The sequence below is a fragment of the Fulmarus glacialis genome, unplaced genomic scaffold (genome assembly GCF_000690835.1).
Source record: "Fulmarus glacialis isolate BGI_N327 unplaced genomic scaffold, ASM69083v1 scaffold9211, whole genome shotgun sequence".
Taxonomy (NCBI): Eukaryota; Metazoa; Chordata; class Aves; order Procellariiformes; family Procellariidae; genus Fulmarus; species Fulmarus glacialis.
This window is the reverse complement of record NW_009190853.1, coordinates 55,427-68,438: the sequence shown is the minus strand read 5'-3', so window position 1 is coordinate 68,438 and position 13,012 is coordinate 55,427. Positions and strand designations below refer to the sequence as shown.

Sequence of the window (13,012 nt, the reverse complement as noted above, 5' to 3'; positions counted from 1 at the left end):
TGTTCGTTGTGGAACTTGCAGTCAAGTACCTACTGCATACCAATAATCCTCAAGGTACCAGCTACACAATTCCTGATTTCAGGAAATGACAAAAAAATAAGTAGAATGACAGTTCCTTCATGTAAATCTTCTGCTAGGCCATAGAAATTTGAAAAATGTATTTCCTTAAGCCTTATTTTTTCTTGGAGGGCTCATTTTGATGGGTTTAATGGCCTGGGTGGCAATCAAAGACTCCTTTCCTAGTATGCTTGCCGCCTGTATTCTTAAAAAGATTGTGAGTCCTGTAATATTCTGACAAACGGGACACCTGATGTCTCTTTGAAAACGTCTCTTCTTTTCTTTTTATTTCAGGACAAACACCACGATGCTGCTCATGAAATTATTGAGACAATTCGGTAAGTGTTCAATGAAGACATGGCTAGAACCCTTTCCCGTGTCTTACTGCATCTCAGTGAATGGATATCTTGAGACAAGATATAAAGGAGGGCAGCAGTTATAATTATAATTTAGCAGCTCTAAATTATTTTCTAAGCTGAATCGATATTGTTGCAATACAAATCTCCCTCTCAAACAGACTTTGTTTTAACTTGCCATATTCTATCCTCTTTTGAACAGAATTAAAAATGAGTAGTGATATTCAACTTTGGTGCTTATGGCAGTCTGTATTCGATCTTTAGAAAAGCAAGGTTAAGAAAACATCATTGGCATGATGTGTTAAGTTCTGGTCTTCCATATCCTCTTCCCCACCCTCTCCCTTTCCCCTTGTTGCTGTGATGTTGCAGCATTGTTAGCATTTGTGTTGTTTGGGAATGATGTCCCTGTTAGCATTCCTCTTAATTCTGCTGATACAGTTGGACCGATGTGGGGAAAATGGGAGGATAAAGGTGAAAGACAAATATGAAGAGTAGGAAGTCTGAGCATTTCCCAACACAGGCAGCGGTTATGACATGACTTACTGTTATTTCAGCAGGATTGGGAGGTGACTTGCTATAGAACAACTTGTACTAAATGCTAACGCAAATTCCCCAAACACCTGAGGGATGTTAATGTGTTATACACATTAGATTGTTTAAAGGCTGTTCTTGTTAACTGTTTTAGATCCTTGCCATACAGGCTTCTCTTGTCTGAGGGCTGTATCTGCATCAGGTTTTAAAGGCTGGATGGTGCAGATACAGGTGAGGTCCAACGAATGGTGTTTTACCTGCATAGCCACCTGAGCTTGAAACTTGGTCAGTCAGATATGGCCTAAGAAAAGGTAGTGAGCTTTGTTAGCTCCCAGGATGAGTGTGAGAGCTAAGTGCTTGCATGGTAGTGTCACTTACATCGCTTACATACATGAAATCATAGCATTTTCCCATGGTCTGTGGTGGAAGAGAATGTGTAATGGGGCTGGGGGCTAGAGCTGAGAATTTTTCTTCTAAAGAAATTTCTTTTTCTAACTACAAAACCTTGACACAAGATGAACTGCCACTGCTACTTCCAGTTCACTTGTACTGATGCTGATAAGATTCTGTGCCTTGGGAACTTGTGACATCATTTGGCAGTATGATTATTGAAAAGACCCTTCCTGAAGGGATTTAAACAGACGTGGTACTGAAAGTGATTGCCAGAGTCATCGGTGCTAGTGCTTTCTGTGCTACACTAGCTGAAGGCAAGGGGAAGACTGTGTTAGAAAGCAGTTGGGCCAAAGTAGTGTTTCACAACTGTGTTTTAAGCATGATTGCAGTGAATACAGTGTGTTAGAAGGCTTTCATGCTGCCTTTGCCGGCCTTGTGCAAAGTAACTGCAATGTGGTTATGAAAGTGGTGGGTAAAAGAATGCAAAGAAGTGTTTATCTCTTCAAGCCAATGGTAAACAACAGTTGACTGCCCATTTCCCTGATCTAAGAGAGAAAAAATTTGCAGAGATCAGAGCCCTGACATCTTTAGGGAGATGGGAGATATTAGTCAGAAGAGAGTCAGCCATAGATGTAGAAGTTCTGTTTTTTACTTGCCTATATATTTATTTGGTAAGGGTGAATCAGCCAGAAGGAGCCAGAACTGTTGGATCTCTAGTCATTTTTTTTTTTTTTCACCATTTTAATAGTGAAGCATGCATCAAGGTGCATGAAGAAGAAACTCTGCCGTTCCTATTGGAATTCATCCTATGACATGCTCTGAGGTTTTTTTGATGATGATAGTGCATTTTGATGCTTTTGGAGGAAAGTGTGTGCAAAGCGTATTTGGCTTTTAAGTTGTCTTTGAAAGGAATTAATCTTCCTACATTCTGAGGGTGAAGATCTCCTCTTCTGTGAGATGCCATTGTCAGATGCACTGCAAGTGGGTGCGCGCTTTCCATTTCTAATGGCAACAACAACATTGTTAACTCAGCATGTAAAAGGGATCTTATATTTTGAAAATCTGTTTTGGGTTGGGTCGTGTAAGATGTAAGAGCAGTTTAGAGCACTACACAGAGGAGAATATCCTTGCAGTTAATGTTTGGTCGCATTGTTTTGGGGTGCTGTAGGAAATATCTTCTCCACATTCAGCTTTCTCAAAGCTTGTTACAGTATCAGAATTCTTTTGAAATATTGCATTTCTGCATTACATTTTATGTTAGATTAGCATCAGTCACGGCTTTGAGTATTTTTAGACGCATTGAATACATTTGTCACCTCATTTTGAAGTTGTACCATTTCAAGAGCTTTATACTACTGCCAATGTCTACGGGCACCTTACTGTTTATTCAATACAAATGCGAACTATTGCAGCTTTCCAATTAGCATTTTGTGGTGTCTGCCTTACTCCTAACAATATTGTGAACTTTCAGGTCTGCTGCAGTATTCTGTCTTAACATATAGCAATACCAGTCTAGAATTGAGGCAGACTGCCTTATTATACTTAATTGGAGATGTTTTTATTCGTTATTTCTTCTCTTGTTCCAGGTGGGTCTGTGAAGAAATCCCAGATCTCAAGCTTGCTATGGAAAACTATGTTTTAATTGACTATGATACAAAAAGGTGAGAGGAATATTTTTTTTTTTTCCCCACCAGGAGGACAGGCCAGTGCGGTTTATAGTGAATCAGTTTGTAATTGGTTATTCTTAGACACTATGAACTGAAATTTTCTTTTAGAACTGGCTTCAGACTCTGCAGAGTTATTTTGGTAGGAAATGTGTAACAGAAATATTGGCAAAGGCTGTTGGATTAAGGACATAATTGGAAACTCCACACAGCAGAAAGTTGAGCTCTGGTGTACGTTGGAATTACTCACTCTGAAACAATGATCGGTATCTGTGCTGTTGGACTGCATCCAGTGTTAGGAATCTGAATGGCACTGAGGTTTCTACTTTTGTAGTAACTAAGAATTCCTGTTTAGAAAGAGGCATGCCAGAGCTGTCTGTCAGCACCATGTCCTCTGCCTGCGTGACTGTGGGAGGTTAACCTTCCCCATCCCTTCTCTGGGTAGGATTCAGTGGGATGCTGTTTGGGTGGGGGGCTAAATTAAAAGGCAAACTATTCATACCGCTATTCTGGGCAGTTAGAAGTAATTTTAAGATGCTTGTAGTTATATGTGAATTCCACGAACAGCTTAAAATGAACGTATAGTATGTGGCATTCACCTTGAGGCTGGGAGAGGCAGATTCTGACCTGCAGTATATCTGTGGAGAGGTCTGAGGTTCTGTGTATTGACTTGGCTGTGCTGAAACTGGAAAAAGAGACGACCCTCAAGCTGCAGTTTACAAAGACCTCCTTAGCTGCTTTCATGGCAAAGACTGAATTTGTTCAAGTCCACAGCATGACTAAACTTTTAGAATGAGGTTAACAGATGACACTGCATCGCTCTAATTAATCACTGGCTATTGTCCTGAGCACTAGATACTTGTATCATGATCTGCTTAAGGTATTGCTTCCTTCTCTCTTAATTTCGTTTTAATTGTTTCATTGCGAGACTTGTTAGTCCCTCTCTTCCTCCTGAAAAATTCGAAAGGAGAAATCAGGGTTGAGCATCCCTTGTCATCAAATCCATTAATTTGGATTTGTAGTTCTGGCATCCTCACTGGCCATGTTTAACTGGGTAGCATCAGTGTGGCCGGCAGCAATACCGAATAAAAGAGAAACCCATCTGTTCCCAAAAGTCACACCCCGCTTAGCTTTCTGCAGCTTTTCAAGGAAGTCATAAACCTGTAATTTTGGTAATGGCTTCAGTCTTTTTAATTCCTTTGAAAAAATTTGTCAGAAAAATTACTTGTAGCAGATAGACTGACACATGGATGTGAATGAAAAGCAGCGGATTATAGAAATGCATGCGCTGTGCAGAACAAAAACCCATTTCAGCCTCTTGCTTTGTCTTAATGTGGAAATAAACATGGGCAGTTGAAAGCTTGAAGTGGAAGTCAGCAGTACTCCTTGGAGAGGTGTCCTAGCCAGTGTGGTGGCAGTGAGGATCTCAGGAGACTGAAGAGCCACTTCCTTCTGATGTCCCCTACTTCCTTCTGATGTCCCCTGGTCCCCCCACCCCCTTCCTGATTTGGGGATGGCCATGATTTAATTATTTTACTCCTGTAACTCCTTGGGTTGGTTTTTTTGCTGCTGCTTTGTGGGTCTGATTACGTAGTGGATGATGTTCCTAGTAATATCTTTTCTTCCCTGGCATGAGGTGAATTTATTTAATCCTCTCAGCTTCTGTAATTAAGGCATCTGCCTGAATTGATGGTAATCCCAACCAACTCATGAAGCAATCGGTATGCTTTTCTGATGGGTGAAATTTTAGATTGCGTTCTGGGTCTGTCTGCATTTTCAGTCCCAGAGTTAACTTCTAGAAAAGTATCTACTTGTCTCAGGACTGATTATCACGGAGAGATGATGGAACAAAGGAGAAAAATTTACAGATGTCTTAAATTTCTGTGCAGCTGAGAATATGGAAAAGAAGTAATGGACTATGAGAATACAAAACTTTCTAATAAGTCATACTTTGAGTTCAGTCTTTTTTCCATTAACTAAAGAAACTAATATTATTTGTCATGTACTCCTGGTCTACTGGGGAATTTTTTTAAAGGAAACTGTATCCAGAGTCCTAAAGCTGTGTATGTAATTACATGTTCTGCAAGAAACAAACCCTAAATGGCCACCTACTTGCAGTATGTATGATGACAAAAAAGCACAAGGTTGTACCTTCAATCCTGCCTTTTAGAGCTGTCTTTAACTGACCCTGCGTTCTTTCTCCCCGTGTAGCTTTGAAAGCATGCAGAGGCTTTGTGACAAGTACAACCGAGCCATTGATAGCATTCATCAGTTGGTATGTATTTAACTTTGTTATGCGCCATGATGTTTATCTAGCTGGTTTGAATTGACATATAGTGAATAATATCCAGAAAGTGGTGACTGACTTAGCGCTGGATTATATGTGTTAGTCTAGTTGCATCATCAGTATTCAGCACTTCATTCTTTTGGGGAGTTAATAAGTCTGATATGAAACCTTATTTTATTGATCACACCTGGGCAGTCAAGGAGTTAGTATTGGAGGGATATTCTTATAGGAAGAAAAGAAAAAAAGCAAGCTATCACTCTTTAGTGTGCACTTCTGGCACCATTGTTTTGGCACTTTGAAATAGCTGAGTTACCTTTAGGGGGAAGAAAAAGTTTCTCTGCATTTAGCGTGTAGATGTTTCACAGGGATTTGTCATATAGATTTACTTTTGTGTGGGGAAATCTGTGGCTTATGGGTACTTAAATAATCCATATGAAGTCTCCTGTGTATTCTGGAAGTGATCCATGGCTCAGGAATTTCCTTGCTTGCCACTCAGTTCAGCTGCTCTGTTCTGCGGGATCACTCTGGCAAAATGAATAGAATGTAATCTCTTTTCAGACCAATTTAACAAGCTCTTTGGTTTTCTTACCCCTATAAAAGGTTGAATTAGAGGAAGCAAAACATGAACAATGAATTAAAGTTACTATTCTGTTTAATTTTGAAAGTATAGGTGGATTTTTTTCTCTGCTGTGCTTGTGGGAATTATTTGAAGTATGCAGTATTATGGCAACAAGACTTTTTTGCCAGGCTTTCCTTCACTTTGTGGGCTATAACTCCCTAAAACCTGTGTTTGTTTGGATTCAGGTGCCTTCATGTGTGTGTTGGTTAATGGCTAAAATTTGAAGCTATTCAGCATTTGCAATTGGTGTCTGCAGTGGCAAACTTGATTGGTTTCATTTTCTTCTTGACATGTGAACCTCAAACAGAAGAATGTTTAGGAGGGTCCTGGAGTTGTCCTTTTTTTGTTTGTTTTTCCTTATCAAAGGGAGAGGTACACATTTTTAAAACTTAACAACTTTTGTGTTTAGGGTTTTTTCTGAAGAAGAAAGGAAGCTTGATTTCTTTCCTGCCACTCCCTGTTTGAGTACATATGATCCCTCCCATCCTACAGTTCCTGGAACAAAATGACACTGCTCTTACGTTGACAGTACAGTCAACATCAGTTCAGTGGTGATCTGTAAATAAAAAGTGAATGAACGAACTTTTACACCTGCTCCAACTATATTCAGTATTAAGCTTTACATTACCTATTGATTTTTACATCTCTTTGATTTCCCCTTTACCACCTATTTCCAGCAGGTATATTTGAAATTACCTATTAGTTGAGGTGAGACAAAGCATAGAGCCATCGGCGTTGCGTAATTTCTTTAGTATCGTTCACTGTTTTTATCTTTACAGAGCACCTGCAGACCAGCTTGTGAGAGAGGGGATGGGAGGGAGTTTATCTCATTTCTGTGTTATGCCAATGCAGCCTTGTTTTGATGACGTTTACTTGTCCTCACGTTGGGTTCTTATCTTCTTCCTGCTCTTTACCTTTAGTGGAAGGGAACCACCCAACCGATGAAACTGAACACTCGTCCCTCCAACGGGCTCCTCCGGCACATCCTGCAGCAAGTGTATAACCACTCGGTGACTGATCCAGAGAAACTTAACAACTATGAGCCCTTTTCCCCAGAGGTTTACGGAGAAACTTCCTTTGACTTAGTGGCCCAAATGATAGATGAAATTAAAATGACAGAGGATGATTTGTTTGTTGACTTGGGCAGTGGTAAGTGACCAATAACTTAAGTGGGTTTTCTTTTTCTCTTTTTGCTTGCTGTTTTTTCCTTTCTTTAAAAAAAAAAAGTGAAATTCATGTTTGGAAAGTAAACCAGGACTAAGGATTCTGTTACAGGATAAGCACCTTTTCTAGATAATCCGCAATGATGCTCCTGCTTTTTATGACAAGATTAAATAGACCAAACAGACATCCCAGGCGTTCTTCCCTGTGGTGTGAGTGAAATGTCAGCCTACAAATGCAATAAACCCTTATTACAGAAAAATCTTGGTTTCTGTTGCTATTGGTGGATACACTTATAAAGAAGAAACAATATTAAAAATGACGCTTGAAAGATAACAATAGCAGTTCCATTTCTAAAGATTCATCTATTTTCAGTGGATTCAGTTTGTGCCCTTCATATCTGAAAATGTGATTTCTTGACCCTTCCCATGCCAGCGTGAAACACTTAGTGTGGAATCTGAAAATTAAGCAGTTTTTTTTCCTCTGACATACTTTTCAGTGTGTCAAAAAAGACTTTATAGTTAGCTTTAACAGCTGCCTTGTGAGACCCCACAAAATCTAGCTTACAACCTACAACTGCATCTCATGAACAGGTTAGGGTTTTAAAAGGAAATAGATGTTTTTAGCTGGTAAAGAAACCAGATATGACTCAAACACATGTGGAAGAGATATACTGAGTAAGAAGATGATGATGTTCTTTTTGTTGCTAAAATCTGGTTCAGAGCAGGAAAGGAGTAATAAGAATTTCCCCTTTTACTGGATGGGCTGTAAAGTTTTAAATGAAGTATGTTTTGGTTTTGTTGCTGGTATGATACAGGACTTCTGGAGCAAAATATTTTAAAATACATTCAGTTGTTAAAAAACAAATATATTTTAAATTTAAATACAGCAGGACTGCCATTTCCCCCCGAGTTAATACATCTCCAGGCGGGGATCTTCAGTGATTTTTCATTTTTTTTTTTTTTTTTACCCCCGCTTCCTGCCTTAGTGGGACTTCTGTCTGAAATTTCCTGTTTCAATGAGTTACGTTCAGATGAGACATTTAGAAAGGCATCAGATCTGACAAACTATTTTCCATCTGGAAGAAAAAAAATTGCCATAGGTGCTCACAGTTGTTTGTTCAGGAAGGTTAAAGAAGATCATATCTGAAGTCCTGTAGTGCTGCTATTTATGTAATAAGCTCAAATGTTAGATAGTTTTACCTGCTATCATCAGAAATAAAATGAGGTATTTATTACTAACCTCCACACTTTAATCTTGGAGATAGACTGTGAATGTTTATACTGTTGGTCAAAAAAGCCTGTATGAAAGGAATAGTTTAAATTCAGAAGCCTTTGACTTTCAATGTTTGGAGCACTGAAGCAATTAAAACCAGAAGATAGTTGTTGAGTTTGTACTGAAGGAGTGAACTTTTTGTAAATTGTAATCAATGCAGCATTGAGTACAGTGTAAATGAAAACACTGTCATAGCATATTATTTCTATCAGTAAATTTAACGCCGTTCCAATAACTACATGCATACAGCAGTGGCTGAACAGCAGGGCTAAACCCCCACCAGGATGCTGTGGCTGTTCTTGTTAGTTTTGTGTGTGATGCCAGGAATGTGTGGCTCATTGCAGGAGGAGTTTATGGAGGTATGCATCATCATTAGGCAAACTGCAATTACAATACAGTTAAGTTCTTGCAAAAAGAAAAGCCAAAAAAAGACAAGATTAATAACTTATGCTATATCATATGATATCTGACATTGCGGTGTGTTCTTGATGGTCCCTTTAGTCTTTGGCCTTCTTGCTCTTCATAAATAAGAAACAGCGAAACAGTTCTGATTCAGATCTTTGATTGTCCATGTTCTCCCCCCTGCAGAAATTTGTACATCCATATTTGCATGTGTATAAAATATGCATGTGTACGCAAAATGGGAATTGGCAAAAAAACCCCAAAACAACCAAAAAAAACCCAACAACAAAACCCCCTGTCAGCACTACAGTTCTCATTGTGCCAGACAACATTATAGTGGTAATGGTTTAAATGCAGGCGTTCCACCCCTTCAATTACCAGTGCCGCTTCCTGCCGGCAGCCAATGAAATGGAAAACAGCAATATGTTTTCTGTGCAAATGGGCTATCCTCTTAGATTCACTCTTGTTTCCCATGTGGTCATCTGCAGAATGATTAAGTGCACTGGTGAGACAAGGATGCATTTTGCCTTAGTCATAGACAAAAAGTGATGCATCAGTGTACTACTGATGATATTAGATGTTTAAGAAAATCTTAAGTGACTGCTTTAACAAATGTGGTATGACATTGCTCTAGTGTGTGCAAAATGTGGGTCGCTCATACAGAGAGAAATCTAATGAATATTTTTTTCTTTTTTCTTTTTAACATAGCTGGAGTGGGGGAGAGGGAATGCATTCAGGCAAGGTGTAGAAATGGCAGCTAATTACTGCTGGTAGCTTCTGATGCAAGTAGAATTTGGAGTGATGGGAAGTTCATGCATTTTTAAGTAGTACTTAGTCTTGCCAGCATAGTGGTTGCTTCTGAAATTTTGAGTGTTGAACCCTATATTTTCTAAAGTGGTATTCTAAAGTAGCTCGTATATAAATAAGCTTTACATGTTCTCAGACTTTGTGCTGCATTTCATGGTGAAAACCAGTATAAATATTGCTAGACTATGACGAAGATTTTAGCCAATCTTTAATGGCGTAGGTATGTGACCAACAAGTACTTGTTTTGGGATGTGGTAGGGTTTGTCTAACTGTTTGTTCAATTACTTAATTAAATAGTGAATTACAATGTAAAACCTGTAGATTTGATGGAATGCATACCAAATTTGTGAACAAAAAAATTAAAATACAGCTATTCTGAAATCTGTGTGAATTTGTAAAAATGAGCCTGTAATATTTAATAAAACTAGCCATTAATAATTATCAATGCAAACATTGCTGTAAATGTTGTAGTCTTATGCTAGTATCATAAAAAGTGCTCAATATACTAAAAAGTGTAAACCTCAGAACTACAATGGTAGAAATTCTTTTCTGTAAGAAAAGTGAAATTGCACTGCTTACTTTCTAGTTAGGATGTAAACCCTTTTTACTGAAAAACAGGTTCTTAGTATTTCACATCTTGCAGGGAAATGGGACTGACTTTAGTAATGCACGTTGCCTTGAATCTGCTCTTCAGTTGAGAGATAGGCAGAGTTCATATGGGAACTGTCAGACACAACTGGGAGTTGAAATTGTACCCTGAAGCCTGGTCCCACAGATTACCTGCATTTTTCCTGTTGGCCTTTGCTCTAAAAGCTCTTATCTCCTTTTGCGGTGGTTTTCTACTGAAATTTGTTCTCAGGTTTGTTTTTTCTTTCCTGCAGGTGTGGGTCAGGTGGTGCTTCAAGTGGCTGCAGCCACAAACTGCAAACATCACTATGGTGTGGAGAAAGCTGATATTCCAGCCAAATATGCTGAGGTGAGTTTTTTTCGAAGTGAGTTGTGTGTGTATGCCTTACTTCAAGGCTAACTCAGTGGTTCAGGGTTACTGTTAACTGCTGTGCAGGAAGAAAAGCAGAGTTTCAGTCCTAGTTGCTCTTGCTGCTCGGGTCAGTAAGACCTGGGGCTCGGCATGCTTGGGAAAAGAAGTGTATGTCTAGCTGTGCTAGAAGTGTATGCCAGCAGTGCTTGCGGAGTGCACAGAAGGAGCATTAGCATGTTTCTGAAGTGATTTCAGGACCAGGAGATGTAAAACTGTTTTAACAATAGGACCTATTCAAAAGAAGTGCAGTGTGAGCTTCACCTAAACACTTGCAATCATTCCATGTCTGAAACGGCTCTAACGGCTTCCAGAGACCATAGCATTAAGCAAAGCTAGGAATGAATTCACCAAACAAATAGTTCTTAAAGGTTTTAAAGGCTATGTTTCTGCTTATGGTAGCGATGCCTTTTTTTGGTGTCCTAAAGTTGAGGTTCTGCGTAGTTATTAAACTGTTGTAGGCTAATTGATGAGGCCTGTGTTGGGTATCTGGTTAATAACTGCTTAGTAGGCACCTAAATGAAGTCTTATTATACGAAAACCATAATGTTTAGTCAGGCAGGCAGTTTTCTTTACACTTCTTCTAATTCTGTGCCAATGGGGACCCACAAAGATAATCAGTTCCAAGGCAAACTGGAAGGCAAATGAGCTACAAGCAAACAATAAAGGTTAGTCATGCCTTACCATAAGAAGTTTACTTTCTTCAGTAGACTGAACAGAAACTTATCCTTCCGTATTGTTAAAACAAGCTGACTCAGTCCGTACAGGCTAGAAAATTATACCTTATGAAGGAAAAAAAAAAAAAAAATCCTTGATCCTCCTTTTCAGTGGTGTGGGCATAAACACAGTGGCGAAGAGGATCAGACAGGGATCTAAAAATCCATTTTGTTTCCCCTGCCATGACCCAGTGGAAATTTCCAACTCGAGCTCTCTTTGCAGTCCCTCTGTGTGAGCGTTCTGGTTTCATTAGGGAGTCACTAAGGCCTGGACTCCCATCTGTGTTTACTATTAAAGATCAGTGTTAAAGAGGGAGAGTTAAATTCTCACTTTCACTAACACCCTTTCATGTCATTGTGCAAACACAAGACTTTAGTGAAAATGGTTAGCAAACAAAAAAATTACCCACAAATTGAATACCAGGAGTATTATTAACTCATGGGATACCTTCAGTTTCAGAAGTACACCGGTATTTCATAAGATTACTGGATGAACAAAATATACTGCATTATTCTTCTGGTTACAGACAATGTCCTGTCAGATTTAACAACTAAACAGCTGCTGCAGTGTCAGAATGTGTGAAGCTGCCTGTGTACAGCTAATCTGCCTTGTGCTGTGTGTAATGGACCAGTTTTCCTCCCCATCTCTGACAGACATTTGTGAAGGGGATTGGATTAAGTTTCTAGTTAAGATTGGCTGTGGCAACACATCTCTGGTTACTATGATAATTAATGCAGATGACTTTGAAAAGCTTCAGCTAAAGAGGAAGAATGTTATGGATTTGTTTTAGTGAAGTTGTCTTAAAAAAAATTAAAATGTAAGTTCATACAGCATATGAAAATACTGAAGATTTTTGTGAGTTATCCTACTAAGCTTTGGAGTACTTTTGAAACGTAAAGAATTTTAAAACACATCTGTCCACACACATTGTTTTATTGACCTGCTGATCGAGGTCTCCATCATCTCCATTTCCTGCTGTGCTTCTCTCCCTTATCCCCTTTCCCTGCTGCGTCCAAATTTGGGCCCTCCCACACGTGGAGTCAAATTCTAAAGACCAGGAGGTTTTTTTTTCAGTCTTCCGAGACACTTGAGTTTCATTTTCAAATGTGTTGTATAGGTGTAACTGGACCCTCACTGCCACTCTAAAGTAACCACCTGTGCTGCATATTGTCAATTTTAGGGGGGACAAGATTTTGTAGATGTGGAGATGCATATTTGTAAGGCACCAAGCTATCTTGATGTATGGAGGTTTTGGTTCTTTTCTCCTATATTTGGGCAACGGAAAACTGGCGCAGCTACCTGGTTGGGTAGTAGCAGCCTTCCATCCTCTGCAGCCCTAGTCTGTTTAGATGTAGTTTGAAGCATTCTTCCTGGTTGCTCCGCAAGTACGATGCTCCTTCCGTTTGCTGTTGCAATGCTTTGCATGCCGCTTTCTGCTTTCTCATTCACTCTAGCAGACCTGTCTTTATCCTGTTTGTTCCTTTGCTATCCGGGTTTAGACTGGGCTGCATTCACTGCCTCCTGCTCGCTGTGGGATTACGTACCACAACACAGTAGCTACTTAAGGTTGTGCCATTTTTAGTGCTGAGCAGTGTCAACTCCGATTGCCTTGCTTATAACATGTAACTTTGATGAAAAGGAGGGAGAGGAGATGCCAGCTTTGACTTGGCCCTGATGAAGCAAAGTTTGTTTTTTTTTTTTTTTTTT

General features: G+C 39.3%; 1 protein-coding gene across 1 annotated transcript in view; it reads left to right on the top strand.

Annotated features, from left to right (window-relative positions):
* Positions 1-351: 351 nt before the first annotated feature.
* Positions 352-13,012, top strand: part of DOT1L (DOT1-like histone H3K79 methyltransferase) — a gene marked incomplete at its 5' end in the record, with an annotated part of 48,992 nt that continues 36,331 nt past the window's right edge. The window contains 5 exons of the mRNA XM_009586456.1: positions 352-395; positions 2,924-2,998; positions 5,213-5,276; positions 6,828-7,056; positions 10,434-10,528. Of these exons, the coding sequence (XP_009584751.1) occupies positions 352-395; positions 2,924-2,998; positions 5,213-5,276; positions 6,828-7,056; positions 10,434-10,528 (507 nt within the window). The remainder of the gene's footprint in view (positions 396-2,923; positions 2,999-5,212; positions 5,277-6,827; positions 7,057-10,433; positions 10,529-13,012) is intronic.